This window comes from Delphinus delphis, chromosome 20 (assembly GCF_949987515.2).
Source record: "Delphinus delphis chromosome 20, mDelDel1.2, whole genome shotgun sequence".
Classification (NCBI taxonomy): domain Eukaryota; kingdom Metazoa; phylum Chordata; class Mammalia; order Artiodactyla; family Delphinidae; genus Delphinus; species Delphinus delphis.
Genome location: NC_082702.1, coordinates 42,507,196 through 42,531,277, shown reverse-complemented (window position 1 = coordinate 42,531,277; position 24,082 = coordinate 42,507,196). Strand labels below are relative to the sequence as shown.

At 45.5% G+C, this 24,082-nt stretch overlaps 1 protein-coding gene across 3 annotated transcripts in view; it reads right to left on the bottom strand.

Moving 5' to 3' along the window:
* WWP2 (WW domain containing E3 ubiquitin protein ligase 2) overlaps positions 1–24,082 on the bottom strand; it is a 145,190-nt gene that overhangs the window by 11,332 nt on the left and 109,776 nt on the right. For 2 of the 3 annotated variants that reach the window (XM_060000151.1, XM_060000152.1), the window contains exons 9-12: positions 22,494–22,583; positions 9,910–10,084; positions 3,654–3,708; positions 45–126 (exon numbers count right to left, since the gene is read on the bottom strand). In XM_060000151.1, the coding sequence (XP_059856134.1) occupies positions 45–126; positions 3,654–3,708; positions 9,910–10,084; positions 22,494–22,583 (402 nt within the window). Of the gene's footprint in view, positions 1–44; positions 127–3,653; positions 3,709–3,813; positions 4,080–9,909; positions 10,085–22,493; positions 22,584–24,082 lie in introns of those variants that run through there. The other variant, XM_060000153.1, reaches the window with a different exon arrangement.

The window sequence follows — 24,082 nt, the reverse complement described above, 5'->3', positions numbered from 1 at the left end:
GTGCACAGGGCCCAGCCCAGACCCCTCCCGGCCTGAGTCCTTACCCCTGGGTCCGAGGGTCCTCCCACTGGGTAGTGCGTGTGTTATGGTTCACGTAATACACCCGTCCGTTGTCCTGTCTCTTCTCTGTCAGGGGAGAAGAAGGAAAAGCGGACTCTCAGATTGAGACGTCTTGAGCCCATGTCCTCTCCCCTCTGGCTCCCACCTCCTGGGTGCTGGGTCTGAATTTCTACCCCTGTTCCTAACCTGTTAGAGAAGTTTAACCAGCGCGAGCCTGGTTCACTCACATCTGTCACTGGCAAAGAGGACAAAGAGAATCTTTCCCTATTGGGGAGTAGGGGAGGGATATACACATTTTCAACTCCAGATCAAACACCATCTTCGGTTGGTTGATTTGCTGGAGGCAAGGGGGCGGTGTGGCAACACGGAGGGGAGAACATGGAGAGGGGGCAGCCCAGCTGAAACCAGAGGCATAATTGCATCCAGCTGTGTGCAAAGTGGAGGCACAGTCCAGCCTCCCCAGGATCCTGGCCCCCCACCCCCGTCCATCACGGCTGCTCTCTGGTTCTGCAGCCCCTCCATCCACTGGATGCAGCCGACCCAGGTGCCCCTGTCCCACAGGCAGGGTCACTGTGGGGTGGCTGCATTTTCCTTCATCCCTCTCTGATCAGCGCTCTGCACCACAGGGCCTATGTACCCCCCTGCTTAAAGGCAAAGTTTTGTTCTCAAACTCCTACATCGCAGCAAAACCTCTATGTTGCACACATGCCAAGAGACCCCTGGGGTTGTGGGCACCTACAGTGCCATCCTGGTCTTACACCTAAGTGTGTGCTTTGAGATGGGGCCGTGTTTGGGGAGCTCAGACATACTTTCTATTCTCTGGACAGCACTGATCCTGCTGCCCTTTTACTGGTGTACTAACAATGGCGCTGAGTTGTTTGAGGGAGAAACTCTGGGCTCCAGGGGCAAACTCAACTCCAGCTGGTGATTCTGGTCTTTAAGAGGGATTGAAAGGGGCGCCCATTAGCTCCAGGTGGATGGCAGGCAAGACTGGAGCAAGACTCCGAAACCAAGAGCGTCACCTTTCCCAGCTCAAAGTTCCTGGGCTTTCAAACCTGTTTCTGTCCTGAAAACAAACAATGCTCATGGCCCTCCCTCTTTTACGATGACAGGGAGAAATTAAAGAAATAAAAATCATCAGTTCCAGAAGCTACAGGGAAACCAAAAGCTGAAATAGATGCAGAACTAGGGAGCCCAGCCCCCTCCCCTTGAGTAGCAGGCTGCAATGTTCACAGTATCAACCCATGGTCCTGGTCTCTGTCTGACTTACCTGGTATCCACTACTTGATGGAAATTTCAAAAACAAGAGACTTGAAAGAAAGAAAAGAAGGTGACTGGGATTGCTACAGAGCTACCATCACATCAGAACAGCCTGTGGGACCGTCCCACAGAAGACCGGCTTCCCGACAGGGTTCTGAGGGGAAGAAGGAGCTGCTCCCAGCCCGGAAGCTTCTGCTTTGAACTAGATCCTCCCGCGTGTCCTCTCCCAAGGGCCAAAGCCGAGGCGGGTGGATCTGTCCAGCCGGGAAGTGCCCTTGTTGCTGCGTGGAGGCCTTCCATGGCCCACTGGAACCACCTTGCTGCATGCAAGGTCGTAGTCTGGGAGCTGGGAAAGTCCTTAGGTGACATCTAGCTTGACCCCATTTAGGAAGAAATGGACTCGGGAGCATTCAGTCACATGCCCAGGGTCAGAGCAGCTGAGAAGATGTGGATCTTAAACCTCAGGTGCTCTGACCCCTGGGTCGGTGCTCAGGGAAAATGTGGGATCTCTCCTACAGGAGCAGAAAGGGACCCAGGACTGAGCACAGGAGACTTGGCAGCAGGGTTGCACTAAATGCAACTCTCCTTTGGTTTTGCTATACTTTCGGTTCCATCTTAACTCCCCCGGGGGAGATGACCCTGCCACAGCCCTGGGGAAGCTAACACAAAGCCCAAAGGATTTGATCAGGAAGGTTCCCTGGCCCTCGGCCAGATGTTCTTCTCCTCTCAGTTTCGTATCATTACGGTCTGGTGTGTTCTCCTGATCATTTGTAAACAGCACTGACTCCGACCATGGCTCCTATTCCCATCTCAAATATTTCACACCTGGCTTCTAGGAGCTGTTGTTGAGACCCTATAAGCTGCTCTTACTTGGTGACCACCGTTTAGCAGAACTGGTACAGAAATAAACCACTTGACTCTACAGATCCAGGAACAATTCTGGGTTCCCTGCTCTAGTTCACAGGGTCTGCCAGATAGCCTTACAGATTCTTATTTCATCGGATGAGTCTTCCCCTGCCCAGCCAGGGATCCTATGTTTGACCCTCTCACATTTGACTTGCTGTCAATCTCTGAGACAACAGTGAACAGTGACCTTTCATCAGTTCAGGGAGCCGGGTGGATCAGCTGTGTGCCTAAGGCATTACCCCGCTGAAAAGTCAAGAACTGTGTGGAGGCCCCGCTATCTGAGTTTTTCCTCTAGGAGGGCTTGGAGGCCTTTCCAAGTGCCCTGGCATGCAGTGGTAATTGACTAACTGATACCCTGCAGGGCCATAGGGGTTGATGCAACCCTGTAAATTACTACCAGGGAGTAGTTGTGTCTGTATGGAGAGATGTAGAGGATCCAGTTCAAAAGCTGCATTTTTCCAGGTGATGCTTTTCCTATCATTGTCAGTTTCTTCGTCTTTGTTGGGGAGCACACCCCAGCCTTTTTTAATACTATTTGTGAACACCATCAAACCAGCATTCGCTGTCTTCTGCTGGCCTAACAAACAAACTAAACCTGACCCACAACAATTCCTGCAAAAACGGCCCTCTTCAGCTCCCAGGGACTCCTGTCGTACATGCTGAACAAAACCCCGACCCAGCTCGGAGCTGCAGAATGCACTGGGTCCTGCCATCTCTCATGACCCCTGTGTGCATGGCCACTCCTTCCCAGAATAGCCATAAGGCACACCGTCTCACCAAGTCATGGCTATGCATCCCTCTAACTCATTATTGGCAAATCACACCAAGGACTTGGAGTTCTCCAGTGACAAGGAGAATCCAGGACGACATCATTAACTAGCAACAGTACACTTCCATAACATCACCAGCCCTCACTCAACTCTCTTATCTGTTCCCCTCTGGCCCCTTTCACAGCCGTTATCATAAATAAAAAGGCGGCTGAGGTCAAAATCAGGCTGAAGTCCTCCAACATCTCAGCTGCAAAGAAAGGTCTGGTAAGGTGTCTAAGCAGACAGCCACGGACCTACAACAAATGCATCTGGGAATCAGCCAGTGTCAAAATGCCTTCATCAAATAGGATGGATTCTTGAGGAGACACCTTGAAAGTCAGCACCACAACCCAACAGTCCCAAGGCTGCTGGGGGATTTCTCTCATAGGGTCACCCCCCTGCAGCTGTGGCAGGTGAGTGCTATAGGGGTGCAGGGGAACTCAGTTTCTTTCCCAACCTTCCAGCTCCATCACCTGCAACTGCTCCAGCTGGGTATCCCCAGAGGGTGTGCTGGAGAGAATAGAAACGGGGAACCGAGGCAGGGAAGTGAGAAGATGTGCAGGGAAAGAGGACAGAGCACAACAAAGCATCAGCACAGAAGGAGAATTCAGTACTTACCCCAGCCAGGAGGGAGGGGGCCCAGTGGGTCATGGTCAGTGGGAGCACTCGAAGACTAAACACAAGAAACACAGCAGAACACAGAAGTTTAAAAAAAAAAGGCCACTGCTTAAAAATAAATCAATCGATAAAAATAAAAATGCCAAGGACTGGTTTCCACATTTTAGCACTTAGCAGAGTATACGGTGGGGACTTAGGTGGCATCTGCTCCTCTCGAAAGTCTTCAAAGAAGAAGAAAAACCAAAAAAGAACCCTGCGCGCTGAGGGCCCAGACGGGTTGTGGAGAGGATGGAGCGAGGGGGAGGGAGAGGTGTGCAGAGGAAGGTGGGCCAGGACGCCCCCAGGCCAGGCCGGGAGCCCGGAGCGGGGCTGCCCGGCAAAGCGCGGCCGGCCGGTGCGTCAGCCGCTCGGCTACTGCTCAAGGCGGCCAAGGCGGCTGAAATCACCACCACCTCCAACTTTCTCCAAGAACCACACACGGGAGGGGAAAAAATATCGCAGGCCTTTCCAATGAAATCATTCCCACAAACCCTGCCCACGCCCAGAGCTTCCTGGCTGGGGGCTGGGCCCTCCTCCCTCCTGGGCGCGGGGAGAGGGAGCAGCGGTGTGCGGCAGACTGAGGGCCATTCAGGCCCCGGGCCCCTCACCTCCCCCAGGAATGTTTTGCTTCCCTTCACAAAGCACCTTTCTTCTCCTCCGGCCTGAACCTGAAGTTGTTCAGTGTTCTGTGTGCGTCTGTCTGGGGAGGTGGGGCTGGCGGCGAGATGATGAGAGAGAGAGACAGAGAGAGAGAGAGACAAAGACAGAGAGAGAGACAGAGACAGAGACAGAGACAGACAGAGACAGAGACAGACAGAGACAGAGACAGACAGAGAGAGACAGAGACAGAGAGACAGAGAGGGAGAGAGAGAAGGGGAGACAGAAGAAAGAAGGGGGAGCTGACTCCGGGCCTTCAGGGTCACTGTTTACATTAGAACCTCCACCCCCAGCCTCACTCTGCTGCGGGGTCCCTGGGGCAGGGCTGCAGTGGCCCAAGAGTTCTCATAGCCTGCGGGGAACGGGGGTGCTGTCAAAGACTCTTCACACTGAAATAAAACAAGTATTGTTCCCCGCTGGCTTGCTTTTTCTCTCTCCTTTTTCTTCCTTTTTTTCTTTCTTTTTTTTTTTTTTTTGTGCCAAAGCATTTTTATTTCACTTACTAAAATTTAATTGTTACATGAGGGGGATCAAGTTCTCAATGCAGACTTCGGGCTGCCTGGCGGGCCCCGTCTGGGAGCGGTGGAGCCACACACACGGGCAGGAGGATGAATGGAGCTCAGTCTCGGCTTGAGAAAACATTGGTAGAACTCAACTGCCAACGAACCCCCTTCCACGGCCCTCCCTCCACCCCCCGCTGAAAGGACAGAGAAACTTTCTTTCTGAGGTGGCAGCTACAAGCGACTCTTCCAAAGCAAGTTCCAACAAAGACATTTCAGTCTTGAAACCATAGGTTCCTTGATGGGACGGAGCCCCCTTCCAGCAGAGGGCCTCCTAACCAGGCAGAGTGAAACTGCTCGAAGGTGCGGGAAGCCGGGCTGTCCTGGATTTGGGGCATGTTGCCCTCAGCCTCGAGGGTGTGCTTACGACCCCCACCACTGTTCCGATTTGTCTGAGGGCTGCTGAAAGAAAACTTCCCCAATTCACGGTGGTTATTATGGTATGTGTGTGGAGGAGAGGCGAGGTGAGGGGAGTTGGCATGTCATAAAACCCAAGCTCCTCCACCTTTTTCGTAGTTAATACATAACAAGAACAGTGGGTACAAAAAACACGCGGCAACAGAAGGGAAGGAACTACCTTGTGAAACATGCACGCGCTTCAGACAATGAAGCCAAGTAGGAGGCGGCGGGTGACGTTGAGCTGGACCAGTGTCCTCGCAAAAGGGAAGGGCTACAGAAAAGGTCATTCTAAGAAATTAAAAGCAGCAGCATTTGGTGCAATTGTTTTGGCTGATTCAGGCCTTTTTTCTCCCCCACCAGAGTAAGTGGATGATCTGCAAAGCATTCAGCAGCTCTGCTGGGAAATTAGCTCCCAACTGGTACCAACAGGGCTTCAGCGGGCTTACAGTCGTCTCTTGCCTGACTCTACAAATCAACATACCAAAAGGTCTTTTTTCTGACAGGCTTCGTGACCTGCACTGAACTAGAAACAAAAAATATTTAACGGCCCCTTTCTTAATCTTTGCCTTTTTTTTTTTAATGTCAGAAATTAAATGTTCACACAGTGTTGGCTCTCTTTCATGAAGGTGGTTTTTTGAAAAATGTCTTTGGTATCCTCTCATTCTCATCCCTAGAGGCGGAGAGAAGAGGAGGCGGACAGGAAGGGTGAGAGACCAGAGACTGATAAACATGAGCGACACGTGAAATGGGTCAGTGGAAGCTGACGCTCATAATCATTTTACCTCTTACAGTTAAAGCAAAGCACTTGAGGATATTTCTTCCCTAATGTATATAGTACAACTTGAAAAATGTTTAAAGGAAGTGAACAGAAGCCAAGAAGACACAAAAAATTGAAAGTTATATATCCTGGCCAGAAAACCAAAACCCAAAAACCCCACATCTCCAGTGAGCCAACCAACTGCCCCTTCTCTCCTGCCACACCTTCCCCTGAAATGAGAGATCCCAAGTGTTACCTGCAGCATGGCTGGAAAAGCACAGAGAAAGGGGTATGGTGGGGGAGGGGACTGCGGTCAGAGAAGAGATCCTGGGATGTGCAGGTGACTCTAAGAGACAAGACAGTTTCCTTTATTATTAAGAAGAGAAAGGAATGCTGTTGAATAATTTTCCTGGTAACCGTCCCTGGGCTGGAAGAACTGGGGTGCAGGCCATGAGCCAGAGGGCTCACGTGAGTTCAAGTCCCTTAGGGACTAAAAGCATTTAGTTCCAGTAATATTTTAAGATACAAACTCAGAAATAAAGAATGTCTAGCAAACACAGCCGAGGGCAAGACAAGCTCTGGGAAGGGCAAAGAGGTTACAGTGTGGAAGGCAGGCTCCTTTTTTGTTGTTGTTGTTTTTAAGGATGCACCCACTGGGCACAGGACAAAACCCAGGTGCTTGAGAATTTGATCCAAGGGGCTCGTTGCAGAGCAAGAAACAAGTTGTCTGTTTCTGGATAAAGCACTTGGGCGTCCATACGTTAGGAGCCGCAGGATGATTTGCTTCAGTCTTGCCAACACTGGCTACACCTTTGATTATCAGGGGAGGATCAGGCAGGAGTGGCGGAGGAGTCGCCACAGAAACAGTAGTAGGCTGCAAGCAGAGTCCCGTTGCAATTACAAGATGCACACGACTGGGCTGGGCATGCTCGGTGGACCGCAGCAGGACCACAAAACAGAGGGCAAATCGAAACTGCAGCGGCCAAGCGCAAGTATGTGCACGATGATCACGAGTAACAACGGCACACTGGGGCGTCAGGAGAGGGAAACTTGTCAGAGATAAGGGGATGATAACAGCGAGGCCCCCCCGAAAAAGGTATGCATTGAGGCAGGAAGGAATGCAGGAGACTGCCATCTGGGATTCCCTTGATTTCCCATATTGAACTGTATTTCGTGTTCTCTGCAGGCAGCGAAGAAGAACAAGGGCCTGGTTTCAGCCCAGCAGCAGCAGCAGGAGGGGGAGGGGAAGCCAATGGTATGGTATCAGCTCTTAAGTCTTCCGAGTCAAACCCTGGGCCAAGGCCAAACCCCAAAATAACTCTATGAAAGCGACTCTTCTTACTTGTAACCAGGACATGGCACCATAGCAAACAAGAGGGGTAAACCAAACCCAGAGGGGAGGGGAATCAACAGAGAGACATTGAAAGCTGACCCAAAAAAGATTCCTACCACGTTTTTCAATATGGATCTTGTTTCAGGAACAAAAGGGAACCAGCACCTCCATCCAGAACCCTCCTGGATCCCCAGCCAAGCTGAGAAAACCAGGTTAGAGGACTCAGAGAGAACATTTTCTTTTAAGCGCTGAATCTTTACTTTTAGGGAACACTCCAAGTCAAAGTTCTACCTCTACAGGCCTGGAATGATGTTGCTAAAATGAGAGAGGCAGGAGAGAGGAATGAAGGCTCCAAAAGACCGAGCAGACATGAGCTCCAGAATCTTCCCTTTCACACACCAAACATCTGGGTCAACTGACAGAACCTACACAGTGCATGGGAGGGTAGGGAAAAAAAAAGAGTCCTTCAATGGAGTTTTCTTTTTTAATTTAAGAAGTCGGGTAAGCAGGGAGACAAAACCATGTGAGACTCCTAAGACGCGTCCTTGTCTCTAAGTCAAAGGACAAAGATGCCCAGACCTTTCCAGTTTTGCAGCCAAGAAAATGGCAGGGAAAGTCTTTGGGGCCCAGCTCAAACGGAATAATTTCTGAAATGCAGAGAAGGACCAGATTCCATCCAATTTTGAAACATGCCAGAACCGGATGCCCGGCATGTATGAAGGGGGCTGTGGAGTGGGAGGTCAGATGCCCAGCAGTGCTGCACCAGGTAGACCACTGGGCACGGGTTGGAGCCAGGCATCATAGCTGACCTTGGAGGCAACTCAATGTGACAAACACCAGACTTTCTGCTCATCCATACTAAGGAAACACTATATGATGAGCAATCAGTCCCCACAGACAGAAGAAGGAACAAGCCAGCCAAGGCCAATGCCACCATGCCTTCCGGTTGATGGGGTAGCTCCTGCTTTGGGTGAGCAGAGAAAGAGCTGGAAATGATGGCAAAGCTGATGATGAATGTTATTAACTGGAATTACAGGTTTTCTGAGCATTTAGAAATGGGTTGTGGGGTTAAAGTTCATTTCAAATAGAAACAATGTGAGTTAAACGTGGTGATGTCCTAGACCAGCTCAAAAAGTTTCCAGCTTCCGATATACCACACCCTGTGCAGGTTCCACTGCAGGGGGAACAAAGCTTCATGTTCAAGGGGCTCTGAGAAAATGTAATCAGAGTTCCCACTTGGGAATACCACTTCTCTCTGCCAAAGAAGCTGTGTGGCTGGGCTCCCCACCAAGCACCAGGCTGCTGGTAGGGGCTCTAATGAGACAGAGACCCAGGAAGGAAGGTTCCTAAAGGGACCCAGTATGGGAGACCATTAGACAGTTAATTTGGGACCACAACACTCTGACTTCAGGACTAGAAGGTTTAAATGTTATTCTGTAGGTAATGACCACAGAAGGCTTTGAGCCAGTGATTAATAATGTAGAGCAAAGCCCCATTCCTTAAATCTTCCACAGTGATTTTTTTTAAAAGTGACAAAACGGGGAATTCCCTGGTGGTCCAGTGGTTAGGACTCCGAGCTTCCACTGCAGGGGACCCAGGTTTGATCCCTGGTTCGGAAACTAAGATCCCACAGCTGCGTGGCACGGCCAAAAAGTTAAAAAGAAAAAAAAAAGTGACAAAATGACAGTGATATTTGAAGACTGCTCTGCTAGAAACAGGCAGTACAGATTGGAGGAGAGAGAATGACAGCAAAGAGACAATTCCAAGGCTGCCTTAATCATTCAGGTGGGAAGGACAGAGGAAAATCAGGAATCAGATAGAAGGAGGCTGATTTAGACCGGGGGTCAATACACTTTTTCTGTAAAGGGCCACAACATTTTAGGCTTTATGGGCCACCTAGTCTTTGTTGTGGCTACTCAACTCTGCCATTGTAGCATGAAAGCAGCCACAGTCAATACCCACACTATGGGGTGTGCTTGTGTTCCGATAAAACTTTATTTACAAAACTAGCTGGGGGCCCGTTTGGCCCAAAGGCCATAGTTTGCCCACCCCAAATCCAGATGAACTTTAAGGTCCCTCCATCCTTCAGAACCTGTCAGATAATAAACATCTAAAGAAAACCAGTAGCAGCAATAGAAAGGGAAGAATTTGGGTGACTGCTTTGATTTGAAAAGGCAAGGTATGGGAGAGGTCACAGCAATCTTCAGGTCTCAAGTCTGGGTAAATGGACTTGGATGGAGGGACCAGAAGAGAAATCCAGTCCTGGAAGAAAGATGGGGGAATTCAGTTTCAGATACACATACTGAGTCCATAAACACAGAAGGTGGACATTGAGTCACTAAGTTAGAAACACTGGAGTTTGAGGAATTTCACTGTGATGAGTAAAACCTCCAGTGTCAGAGCACTGACATTTCTAGCCACCATTTTCCCTGCTCGCCAAACAGGTCGACGGAGAATGTGCGTGGCCGCTGGGAGGCTCCCCTCCCTCGTGGCTGGCCCCCAGCCGCTCACCTGGTAGAGGAATCTTTGGCTGAAGTGCTGCATGGCGCCCTGGAGCTGGTTGCGCTGGGACTGCCACTGCTCATAGCTCCGCACGTACTCGGCCGTGGGGCGCTGCCAGGTGGTGGTCCGAGTGTTGTGGTCCACGTAGTAGAACCTGCCTCGGGGGTCTGTGCGTTTCTCCCAGCTGCAAACATCAAGCTCAGAATGAATATAGTGACCGCCTCACCCCTCCGCTCAAATGCTAGAGAAATCTCAGGATGGCTGGCAAGGAGGAGGGTGAGGAAGGGTCTGGTGTGGGGTCTGGCACAGGAGTTTGGCTCCTCCGGGAAGGCACAGCCAGGTGAGCTCCAGTCACGGAGGCTTCTAGGGCTTAGATGCTCCTAGCAGACATCTGTGGTTGCCCCCACCAGCAACCCATCCCTCTTTACCAACAGCTCCTGATTTCCATGTCAGAGATCCAAGTGGCTCTGGGGCACCTGACTGTACTCCCAACCCTGGAGTTGAAGTGTTGACTGGACCAGAAGTGGGCAAGTGACCTATGCTGAGCCCATCAGGATGAATCTCACGGCTTCTGCTAGTTATGGTGGGAAGACTATAGTCTCTCTTCTTTGCTGGGTATGACTGAGAAAGTATGCAGTCCTGGGACTGGCTGCCATCTTGGACCCAAACACAATATGAAGTTGACCCAGTAGATGGCAGAGCAGAAAAATGGGGGAAAAAAGCCAGTCTCGGGGATACTGTTGAGCCACTGGATCATGGTTCACTTGAAACCAGGATCTACATCTAGAATTTTTAGTCACATGAGGCAGTGAATTCTCTTCATTATTCAAGCCAATTAGGATCCCAATTTTTGTTCCTTGAAACTGAAATTATCCTGATATAAGGTGCCAGTGAAAATACGTTGCATGACCACGAGAAGAAGAGTTGGTGCAAATGACAGCAGGACTCTCCACATTATCTTTTGTTGAGGAAGCAATCTTTCCAAAGTTGGCCCTAGAATATCCATGGGCAAGGCAGGGCTAGAGCAGAGAGTAAAAATCCTCAGCTGTGCTTGGTAGGTGTAACTTGATTTCCACATACACATGGAAGAAGTGATCAAAAGTAAGTAAGAAAGGGAACTCCGCAGGGTGATAGAAATATTTTACATTTTGATGGAGTGTGAGTTACATAAGTGTATGCATTTGTCAAAGCTCAGTGAACTGTATAACTAAGATCTGTTTATCTCACTGTGTGTAAATTATATTTCAATTTTCAAAAATGAATCTGAATCTAATTAAGCCTCCATATCTAACGACCAGTTTACCAGGAAAGATAAGGAATAAAGGAACATGTAACACAACACCAGGAGTCACAATCAGCCACATCCAGAATGTGAGAAATTCTACAAGACAGATGCCCAGGATCTTCAACAAATAAAGAGCCAGAAGAAAACAAGAAAGGGTGGGGGAACTTATAGAATAAGAGAGACTTATGAGATCAGCCAAAAGCAATGTGTTGATTTTGAGTTTGGATCTGATTCAAACAAATCAAGCGTGAAAACATTTTTAAGACAACTGGGGAAAACGCAACACAGACTGCGCATGACATAAGTAAGGAAATATTGTTAATTGTGTTGGGTGGGATAATGGCATTTTGGTTATGTTTAAAACAAAACACTCATCTGTTAGAGGTGTATGTGATGTATTTATGGATCCAAGGATATGATGACTGGGATTTGCTTTACAATTCATTGGTCCCCTCCCCTGAAAAGTGGGAAGATCAGATAAAACAAAATATTAACTGTTAGAACCAGGCAATGGTTACAAGGGATTCATTGCTATTCTCTCAAATTTGCTGTATGCCTGAATTTTCCATTATAAATTTGAAAGGGGAAGGGGGAGAAAAGGAGTTTTAAAAAAATAAGAGAGAGATATCCCTGAAGAAAACGAGGTTAACCCAATGCAAAAGGAACCCAAAATGGATTACACTGTACGATTCCAAAGTGTTGGAGGGTCTTTGTTCCCTAACTACCTTGTCATTCCATCTCTGAATTCTGATCTTATCCACATGACTATGGCGCTTTGGTCTGATACTTTCCTCAGCTTTCAGGGTTAGCCTCCTAGCTGACTTTTGTTGCCACCTCTTCAACAATTCTTTCAAACTCAAAGCCTCCCTAAAAATGGCTTCTCCTCAAGTAGTTCCCAGTCCCTGTTCACAGACTGCGTCTGAATTCCGCTTGCTGGACTGCCTTGCCGTCCTGACCTGCTGCCACTTTGGATTCCACTAAACGCCATCCCTCTCGCCCCAAACCTGAGCCTTTCCCCGTCCTCCCTGCATCAGTCCTCCTCCCAGGGATAAAACAACACCATCATTCCCGACTCTTCCTTTCCTACAGATGTCAGTAAGCCACTCAGCCCGAGGGCTTCTGTTTATTTCGTCTCCCTGCCCTGGACTTTCCATTTCTACGTCCAACTGTCTCTGAACTAATCTCCTTATCCAATCCAGCCAATAAACCGCCATCAGGGTAACCCCAGCAGACCGACTCCTTATGTCAGGCTCGAGTCAAAACCTTGAATCAGTATGCAAGGCTCACAATAATCTGGAACCTTCCCACCTTTCTCATAAATTCTCCCAACCAGTGATTTTTATTTATTTTTATTTGTTAGCAAAGGAATCATGTACCTATGGTTTGAAACACAAACAGTACTACAGGAGATACAATGAAAAGCAGTGTCTCCCGCCCTCCTTCTCCCCACTGCTGATTTCTGCTCCCCAGAGGCAACAACTACTTTCAGCTCTTGACTGCTTCTTCTATTGACAGTCGTACTTCTAAACAAATGCTTACTCCGTAATTTCTTGAGTTCTGCCAAATTAGATATGACTTATGGACTTTCCACTAGCAAAGCTGAGGATTTAGTTCTTGTACTCCACCCCCCAACACACACAAGGCTCTCTCCTCCCCCATCCTCCCAATTTAGAAAACCAACATTAACTCAATATTCAGAGTTTGGATTATGACTTTGTAGAATACTATACATACATTTGCTTACTTGTACACCTTTTTTCTGTTTCTCTAGAGTTAAGAACTGCGTGTTTTATTCTGCTTGGTTTTCAAGGACCTATCACAAATTCACCCCCAGATTCTGACAGGGCTGGTGGCCTCACAGGATCACTTAACTCTGGGCCTCATTTCTCCAGGCACCCTTTGTCCAGCGTGGACAGCTGTCCTCCAGGCCTGCCTGCTCTACATTCCTGCCCTGAGTCATCTTCCCTCACCCTCCTCTTGGCCCCTGAACAGAGTCTCCTGTGTCCTGCATCTCAGGACTTCTTTCTCTGTTTCCTCTTGTCTGGTAGAAGAAATCGTCTAGGAGTTTCTGAGAAAGGATGCATCAAAGTTAATTTTTTGAAACCCTGAATGTCCGAAGATACCTTTATATCAACCCTCACACCTGAGTGTTAAAATGTCTAAAAGTTGATTTCTGGATTCACTCAGCTGTTTCACTAGAAGATCCCCAAATATCACAATCTATAGTTTTCTTCCCTTAGACTGGTCACTTTCCCCAGCAAAAAAAACCTTCCTGTCTTTACCCTGGAGACAGCATCCTCACTTAATCCTTTTTTCCTGAGTTCATCTCTGCCTTCGGCTATGGCTGTGTTCTCCACACTGGTACTACTCTCCCAGGAACTTCTTAGGCTAGCAGTACTCACGTGCGTGTATGTGAACATGTGTGTGTGTGCACGTCTGTGTGTGCACACATACACATGGCAGAGGGTTGGGAGCGATGGCTGACAACTAGAAACCTAGCTGCTCCCTGCACAAATTTTAAACTTCCAAGTTTTTTGTCTCGTTACACATACACATACACATTCACACACACACCCCATATGTTTCTGATCGCTGAGGCTTTCCAGGGCTCCATGGTGCAAATTGGCTGCCTTCCGGGTGGAAACCCCACACCGGAAGCTTGGGTTTCAGCTTTCGCAACTCTGCCATTTATCCATCAGCAACTAAACTCTGATTACAATCTCCCATATGCTTTTTCTCCTCTCCCATTCCTTTATCATTATACTTTTTTATAACCTTTATTGCTATTTTAGTGGGTTTTCAGGAAGGAATGGAAATAAACACATGTTCGATCCATATGTTTAACTAGAAGTCCTCTGCACTGGTGAATTTCAAACTTCTAAGCAGCATAATCACACCCTTGGTTGCAGGTAAAATCTTACGCAGAATCACAATCTACAAAAACAGAGCAGTGGTTGGAGGCCAGGTCAGCCCTTTCATGTTGTTTGGTTCCAGGGGGCATCTGCACCAAACCCAGGGGCCTTGCTGTACACACTTGGAGCATCTTTGTTTCACACAAACCCTCCACTCCAGCAAAACTGCTCCATGCATCATTCCCTAAACACAGCTTCTACATTCACACTGTTCTCCCAACCTGGATCACCTTCCTCTTCTCACTGAAGTCCACCCCTCAGCCTTTCCTAAAGACCAAGTCTAAGCCCCCTGTGAGGCCTCCCCAATACCATGCTCTATGGTGATCACTCTCCCTGCTCACCTCAAGTTTGAGAACCATCTAAAAGGGACTAAACAGCAAATTACTGCATTCATCCTTAACTACCAGGTCCAATACTTTTTTCTCCTGGATAAAACAACTGGTCTTCATACAAGTGTCCCATGTGTGGGACAGAAGGGGATGGCCATGATAAACTGAATCCTTTGGTTCAATCTCGCTCCTGGATGTCTAGGTCTGCTGATATAATGGCTCCATCTATAGTTTCAAGGTTGCTCTCACCATGGTAATACTTCCCCAGGGTGGAACTTCTCCCATTAATTAGCAATGAAAGCTTGAGCATTCTGTTCTCTCTGGGTTCCCTATTACATAGCAAAACTAAGTGCCAGGGGCTTTAAGGTCTGGGCCTAAAACTCAGGAAGAACTCATAGGCTACAGGGGGTGCAGAGCTGAGCCATCTCACAATAAAACATTAAAACTATCCTGAAAATAAGAAAGCTGGGTCTAGTATTCCACCTCAATATTTAAGAAGAGTAAATCCTCAGCCATTCTTAGAAGATACCATTAAATATCTTCATTTAGATTCCATTCAAACGTTCACCAGGTCAAGGTCTAAATAACTTATAGACCAGAGAGGTTAACAGGCAAGCAACCAGCACACTTACGGAGTTACCACCACTTTTAAATATATGTGTCATAGGGAGATTGGTTCAAGATGGCGGAGCAGAAGAACGTGCGCTCACTCCCTCTTGCGAGAGCACTGGAATCACAACTAACTGCTGAACAATCATCGACAGAAAGACACTGGAACTCACCAAAAAAGATACCCCACATCCAAAGACAAAGGAGAAGCCGCAATGAGATAGTAGGAGGGGCACAATCACAATAAAATCAAGTCCCATAACTGCTGAGTGGGTGACTCACAGACTGGAGAACAATTATACCACAGAAGTCCACCCACTGGAGTGAAGGTTCTGAGCCCCATGTCAGGCTTCCCAATCTGGGGGTCTGATAACAGGAGGAATTCCTAGAGAATCAGACTTTGAAGGCTAGCGGGATTTGACTGCAGGACTTCGGCAGGACTGGGGGAAACAGAGACTCCACTTTTGGAGGGCACACACAAAGTAGTGTGCACATCAGGACCCAGGATAAGGAGCAGTGACCCCATAGGAGACTGAACCAGACCTACCTGCTGGTGTTGGAGGGTCTCCTGCAGAGGCCGGGGGTGGCTGTGGCTCACCGTGGGGACAGGGGGACACTGGCAGCAGAAGTTCTGGGAAGTACTCCTTGGAGTGAGCCCTCCCAGAGTCCGCCATTAGCCCCACGAAAGAGCCTGTAGACTCCAGTGCTGGGTCGCCTCGGGCCAAACAACCAACAGGGAGGGAACTCAGCCCCACCCATCAGCAGACAAGCAGACTAAAGTTTTACTGAGCTCTGCCCACCAGAGCAACACCCAGCTCTACCCACCACCAGTCCTGCCCATCAAGAAGCTTGCACAAGCCTCTTAGATAGCCTCATCCACCAGAGGGCAGACAGCAGAAGCAAGAAGAACTACAATTCTGCAGGCTGTGGAAGGAAAACCACATTCACAGAAATAGAGACAAAATGAAAAGGCAGAGGACTATATACCAGATGAAGGAACAACATAAAACCCCAGAAAAACAATTAAATGAAGTAGAGATAGGCAACCTTCCAGAAAAAGAATTCAGAATAATGATAGTGAAGATGATCCAGGACCTCGGGAAAAGAATGGAGGCAAAGATCGAGAAGATGCAAGAAATGTTTAACAAAGACCTAGAAGAATTAAAGAACAAACAGAGATGAACAATACAATAACTGAAATGAAAACTATACTAGAAGGAATCAATAGCAGAATAACTGAGGCAGAAGAACAGACACGTCACCTGGAAGACAGAATGGTGGAATTCACTGCCGTGGCACAGAATAAAGAAAAAAGGAATGAAAAGAAATGAAGACAGCCCAAGATAACCTCTGGGACAACATTAAACACACCAACATTCACATTATAGGGGTCCCAGAAGGAGAAGAGAGAGAGAAAGGACCCGAGAAAATATTTGAAGAGATTATAGTCAAAAACTTCCCTAACATGGGAAAAGTAATACCCACCCAAGTCCAGGAAGTGCAGGGAGTCCCAGGCAGGATAAACCCAAGGAGAAACACACCAAGACACATAGTAATCAAACTGACAAAAATTAAAGACAAAGAAAAATTACTGAAAGCAACAAGGGAAAAATGACAAATAACATTCAAGGTAACTCCCATAAGGTTAACAGCTGATCTCTCAGCAGAAACTCTACAATCCAGAAGGGAGTGGCACGATACATTTAAAGTGATGAAAGGGAAGAACCTGCAGCCAAGATTACGCTACCCAGTAAGGATCTCATTCAGATTCAATGGAGAAATAAAAAGCTTTACAGACAAGCAAAAGCTAAGAGAATTCAGCACCACCAACCCAGCTCTACAACAAATGCTAAAGGAACTTCTCTAAGTGGGAAACACAAGAGAAGAAAAGGACCTACAAAAACAAACCCATAACAGTTAAGAAAATGGTAATAGGGACATACATATCAATAATTACCTTAAACATGAATGGATTAAGTGCTCCAAACAAAAGACACAGGCTCGCTGAATGGATACAAATACAAGACCCATATATATGCTGTCTACAAGAGACCCACTTCAGACCTAGGGACACATACAGACTGAAAGTGAGGGGATGGAAAAAGATATTCCATGCGAATGGAAATCAAAAGAAAGCTGGAGTAGCAATACTCATATCAGATAAAATAGACTTTAAAATAAAGAATGTTACAAGAGACAAGGAAGGACACTACGTAATGATCAAGGGACCAATCCAGAAGAAGATATAACAATTATAAATATATATGCACCCAACATAGGAGCACTTCAATACATAAGGCAACTGCTAACAGCTATAAAAGAGGAAATTGACAGCAACACAATAATAGTGGGGGATTTTAACACCTAACTTACACCAATGGAGAGATCAACCAGACAGAAATTAATAAGGAAACACAAGCTTTAAATGACACAATAGACCAGATAGATTTAATTGATATTTATAGGACATTCCATCCAAAAACAGATTACACTTTCTTCTCAAGTGCACACAGAACATTCTCCAGGAGACATCACATCTTGGGTCACAAATCAAGCCTCAGTAAATTTAAGAAAATTGAAATCATATCAACCATCTTTTCCGACCACAATGCTCGCTATGAGATTAGAAATCAATTACAGGGAAAACAACGTAAAAAACACAAACACATGGAGGCTAAACAATACATTACTAAATAACCAAGAGATCACTGAAGAAATGAAAGAGGAAATCAAAAATACCTAGAGACAAATTACAACAAAAACACAATGATCCAAAACCTATGGGATGCAGCAAAAGCAGTTCTAAGAGGGAAGTTTATAGCAATACGAGCCTACCTCAAGAAACAAGAAAAATCTCAAACAATCTAACCTTACACCTAAAGGAACTAGAGAAAGAAGAACAAACAAAACCCAAAGTTAGTAGAAGGAAAGAAATCATAAAGATCAGAGCAGAAATAAGTGAAAAAGAAACAAAGAAAACAATAGCAAAGATCAATAAAACTAAAAGCTGGTTCTTTGAGAAGATAAACAAAATTGATAAACCTTTAGCCAGACTTATCAAGAAAAAGAGGGAGAGGAATCAAATCAATAAAATTAGAAATGAAAAAGGAGAAGTTACAACAGACACCGCAGAAATACAAAGCATCCTAAGAGACTACTACAAGCAACTCTATGCCAATAAAATGGACAACCTGGAGAAATGGACAAATTCTTAGAAAAGTATAAGCTTCCAAGACTGAACCAGGAAGAAATAGAAAACATGAACAGACCAATCACAAGTAATGAAATTGAAACCGTAATTAAAAATCTTCCAACAAACAAAAGTCCAGGACCAGATGGCTTCACAGGTGAATTCTACCAAACATTTAGAGAAGAGCTAACACCCATCCTTCTCAAAATATTGCAGAAGAAGGAACAATCCCAAACTCATTATATGAGGCCATCATCACCCTGATACCAAAACCAGACAAAGGTATTACAAAAAAAGAAAATTACAGGCCAATATCACTGGTGAATATAGATGCAAAAGTCCTCAACAAAATACTAGCAAACAGATTCCAACAGCACATTAAAAGGATCATACACCATGATCAAGTGGGATTTATCCCACAGATGCAAGGATTCTTCAATATACACAAGTCAATCAATGTGATACACCATATTAACAAATTGAAGCAGAAAAACCATATGATCATCTCAATAGATGCAGAAAAAGCTTCTGACAAAATTCAACACCCATTTATGATAAAAACTCTCCAGAAAGTGGGCATAGAGGGAAACTACCTCAACATAATAAAGGCCATATACGACAAACCCACAGCAAACATCATTCCCAATGGTGAAAAAGTGAAAGCATTTCCTCTAAGATCAGGGACAAGACAAGGATATCCACTCTCGCCACTATTATTCAACATAGTTTTGGAAGTCCTAGCCATGGCAGTCAGAGAAGAAAAAGAAATAAAAGGAATACAAATTGGAAAAGAAGAGGCAAAATTGTCACTGTTTGCAGATGGATTTGGATTGGAAAAATCAATATTGTGAAAATGACTATACTACCCAAAGCAATCTACAGATTCAATGCAATCCCTATCAAATTACCAGTGGCTATTTTTACAGAACTAGAACAAAAAATCTTAAAATTTGTATGGAGACACAAAAGACCCCGAATTGCCAAAGCAGTCTTGAGGGAAAAAAACGGAGCTGGAGGAACCAGATGCCCTGACTTCAGACTATACTACAAAGCTACAGTAATCAAGACAACATGGTACTGGCACAAAAACAGAAATACAGATCAATGGAATAGGACAGAAAACCCAGAGATAAACCCACGCACCTATGGTCAACTAATCTATGACAAAGGAGGCAAGGATATACAATGGAGAAAAGACAGTCTCTTCAATAAGTGGTGCTGGGAAAACTGGAGAGCTACACGTAAACGAATGAAATTAGAACATGCCCTAACACCATACACAAAAATAAACTAAAAATGGATTAGAGACTTAAATGTAAGACCAGACACTATAAAACTCTTAGAGGAAAACATAGGAAGAACAAACACCCTTTGACATAAATCACAGCAAGATTCTTTTTGATCCACCTCCTAGAGTAGTGGAAATAAAAATAAAAAATTAACAAATGGGACCTAGTGAAATTTAAAAGCTTTTTCAAAGCAAAGGAAACTACAAACAAGATGAAAAGACAACCCTCAGAATGGGAGAAAATATTTGCAAATGAATCAACGGACAAAGGATTAATCTCCAAAATATATAAACAGCTCGTGCAGCTCAATATTAAAAAAACAAACAACCCAATCAAAAAATGCACAGAAGACCTAAACAGACATTTCTCTAAAGAAGACATACAGATGCCCATGAGCACAGGAAAAGATGCTCAACATCACTAATCATTAGAGAAATGCAAATTAAAACTACAATGAGGTATCACCTCACACCAGTTAGAATGGGCATCATCAGAAAATCTACAAACAACAAATGCTGGAGAGGTTGTGGAGAAAAGGGAACCCTCTTGCACTGTTGGTGGGAATGTAAATTGATACAGCCACTATGGAGAACAGTATGGAGGTTCCTTAAAAAACGAAAAACAGAATTACCATATGAGCCTGCAATCCCACTCCTGGGCATATACCCAGAGAAAACCATAATTCAAAAAGACTCATGCATCCCAATGTTCATTGCAGCACTATTTACAATAGCCAGGTCATGGAAGCAACCTAAATGCCCATCGACAGACGAAAGGATCAAGAAGATGTGGTACATATATACAATAGAATATTACTCAGCCATAAAAAGGAACGAAATTGGGTCATTTGTAGCGATGTGGACGGATCTAGAGACTGTCATACAGAGTGAAGTAAGTCAGAAAGAGAAAAACAAATATCGCATATTAATGTATATATGTGGAACCTAGAAAAATGGTACAGATGAACCAGTTTGCAGGGCAGAAATAGAGGCACAGATGTAGAGAACAAATGTATGGACACCAAGGGGGGAAAGTGGTGGTGGTGGTGGTGGTGGTGGTGGTGGTGTGATGAATTGGGAGATTGGGACTGACATATATACACTAATATGTATAAAATGGATAACTAATAAGAACCTGCTGTATAAAAAATATATAAAATAAATTCAAAAGTTCAAAACAAAAAAGACAGACAAAAAAATATATACATGCTATAAATTCACAAAGTACAAGTGTGCAATGTGTCCTGTTAAAAGTTGATGATTAATTTGTGAGACAACTGGAGAAATCTGACTACTCACTGGGTTTGATAGTGGTAGGTAAATACTGTTAATAATATAGTGTTTTCACTTTTAATAAGAGAACACTTTTTAGAAATATGTACTGAAATTTGGATAAAATGATACGATGTCTGGGATCTGCTTCAAAATGATCTAGAACAGGGGTGGGGGAGGGGTGAGTGAGGATTACACAGCAGGAGGTGGCAAATGTTTTCTACCAAGAGCCGAAAAGTAAATATTTCAGTCTTTGCAGGCTTTACAGTCTGTATCACAATTACTCAACTCGGCCAATGAGCACAAAAGCAGCCATAGACAATAAGTAAACAAATGAGAGGGGCTGTGTTCCAATAAAACTTTATTTACAAAACAGGTGGCAGGCTGGATTTTGTCCACAGGCCCACAGTTTGCCAACCGCTGGTATAGATGAAACAAGAGTGGCCATGAGTTGATAATTATTGAACGTAGGTGTTGAGTGTGTGGGCATTCTTTGTCCCACATATTTGAAAAATTCAATATGAAAATTTCTATAATTTCCATAATAAAATGTTTTAATTTTTTTCTAAGAAGTCGATGTTTATCTTTGGTAAGTTCCCTGGACTTAAAGTAAAAGGAGAAACAGAGTGAGAACTAAGGAGGCGGATTATGAGTGTGATTTCCAGAACGGTAAGGAAGAAAAGGAAAACACAAAAGCATTCTACTGGAAAACTGAAACCAAAAGCAGCCCATCCGTGGAAACTTGTAGGACTGGAAAGTGAGGTGATATTTGCCCGGCACACGCCTGACAGGTGAACAAAACAGAGCACGGGGGTTCTCCCGATACGCCCACCTCTGACATCCTCTCCCTCCACAAGCTTCGGAGGGGCAAGTCAGCATTCACGTTCTATGTAGGAGCCCTTCATGGCTGCTTTACTGGGAGGTGATTCTTTCCTGAGAGCAGAATGCATTCCCTTTCGAAAGCTCTCAGGACTGGGAGACGCATGTGGAAAGAGCTTTCTGTCCCTGGCAGACAGGGAACCAAACCCCTTCTCCTTGAACTTGGACACTCTTCCCTCACTTGGAAGCCTCACTCATCCTCTGGTTTTGGAGAACTTAGCTGCGTTCTCGCAAAGCCCGCTGAACGAGAAGCACACTGTCTCCAGGGGCTGGTTGGACACAGGGCGCTATGAAATGCATCAACACCCTCCCTATCTTGGCTTCCTTGTGCTCTTTTTTCCCCCAGAGATGTTCTAAATGTTCCTAGTCTGTCCTAGGAAATGAGAGCAGAATTAAAGTAAGTGAGTAGGAAAGGCAATCAAGGAACCCAGGATAAATGTCCCTGGACTTTGCTACCTCTGCAGAAAGAAACTGAAAATCGGGCCCTACAGGATATTTCTGTAGGTGAAATGACTGAGGCCAGTGAGACACCAAGGGCACTGGAGGTCTCCCCAACCCTCCTTCCTCCAGAACCCAATATCCATGGGGGTTCTGAATACCACTTAAGAAAGCCCATGGCCAATACAACACATGTAGGAAGAAGGGAAAGTAGAAAGAGAGAGCAGAGAATGCAGAAGGGGATGACTGTCGGAGGAGGGGAAAATAAAGAGAGAAAGGAGGAGAGTGGGGGAAAATAAAGAGATGGCCATGGCAGTGAGTGGTGGAGAAGCTGATGGGGGACTCTTGGTGCCAGTTCTAGAGCCTCGGGTCTTACTGGTTCAAGCCTTACCCTGGAGGAAGAGGCCGCTCCCAGGTGGTGGTCTTGGTATTGTGGTCAACATAATAGACACGCCCGTTGGGGAGCTCTCGCTGCTCCCATCTGCAAAATAAAGTCAAGGGAGGCATGAGACACACCGGTGAAAGGCATATGCCCTTGCTCAAAGGAGTCATTCACTACTATTAGGCTAATGTGAGAGGTAACATCAAAGTCGACATGCAAGACCAACCCGCTGGTCAGACAAGCTCCACGTTGTCACTGATGGTGGCACCCACGTCTGCTTCTTGAAAAAACTATAACAGTTTCCCTTTATGGATTCAAAGTACTAGATAACCCATAGATCACGCTAAATTCCCTAAACAACCCATATGAATCTACATTGCCATGGATTTTTGTGAATCACGGTCTCTTGGTCATTTTGGGATCAAAGAGCCCTTTAGGAATGGATGAAAGCTTCCAAAATGCACTCACCAACAAAAATGTGTGTGCAATTTCTGGGATTCCTGGACCTCTCCTAAAGCTCATCCGTGGACCCTCCAGTGCTTGTAGCCTACTACCTTCTAAAGTCACAAATTATATGACTATCCCTGTTCTCCTAGAATCATATATATTCATGATCACATTTCTTTTTAAAATACAGGATTCATTTACAGAGGATCTTTAAAAGAGATCTGGATGAATCAAGAAACATAGCATACTGCTATTTATTGGCTGCTCTACCCCTCAGTCTGTGTGTGGGTTACTATGAGATCAGGGTGCTGACGGTGGCTCATCTGTGCTAAGGGCAGAACAACAAGGTAGCAGATGATCCAAAGAGTTAAGACAAAGACAAAATCACTACAAAATACAGCCAAAGACCACCCGTCCCCACACTCGTGTTATTCTCACATTCAATGCAATCTGACAATAACTCCACTTCCCTAGAATACAGTAACCTACATATATGGGATGCAAAGATTTATGTTTATAAAATGATTACCATTTTATGAAGGATGTTAATGGTCCCGTTAGCCTTTATGTTTTACATTGATTTTATTTACTTCTACTTTTGGGTACTGCCTAGGGGAAGGTGACCTCTGCCAGGAAGCTAGTACAGTCCTACGGAAATGCTTGTTTTAAAAACACAAATGTATGCCAATGTGATTGACACATAAGGGAACGTACTATGAATTTTGGGTTTGCTTTGCATGAATTGGCCTTCAAAACACACTAGTTGAACACAGAAGACTTCCCCCAGCTAAACCCAGTCGTGTAGAAATACACAAAACCCATACTCATCTGCCGGCTACCTCACTTTACTGCATGTTACACACCATACTCACCCACATCTGGTGTTACATCTCCCATCTGATTTCAGAAAAACCTCTTTGTACCACTTCATGACAACACTCACAAGCTCCAACCTTTCCAACACCTGCTTCCACAAGCAAACTTCAGGTCTTCTCATGGAAATGTGCCATATGTATTGTAGTGTTATGATCTCAGCCATTTAACATGTGTAAAACCATGCTACCATCGTTATTAGGTTCCTATTTGTGTCACTGACAAATTTTTGACTGTTACACCCCTAATCCATTTTTCCCCGTAAGCCCTGTGGTTTT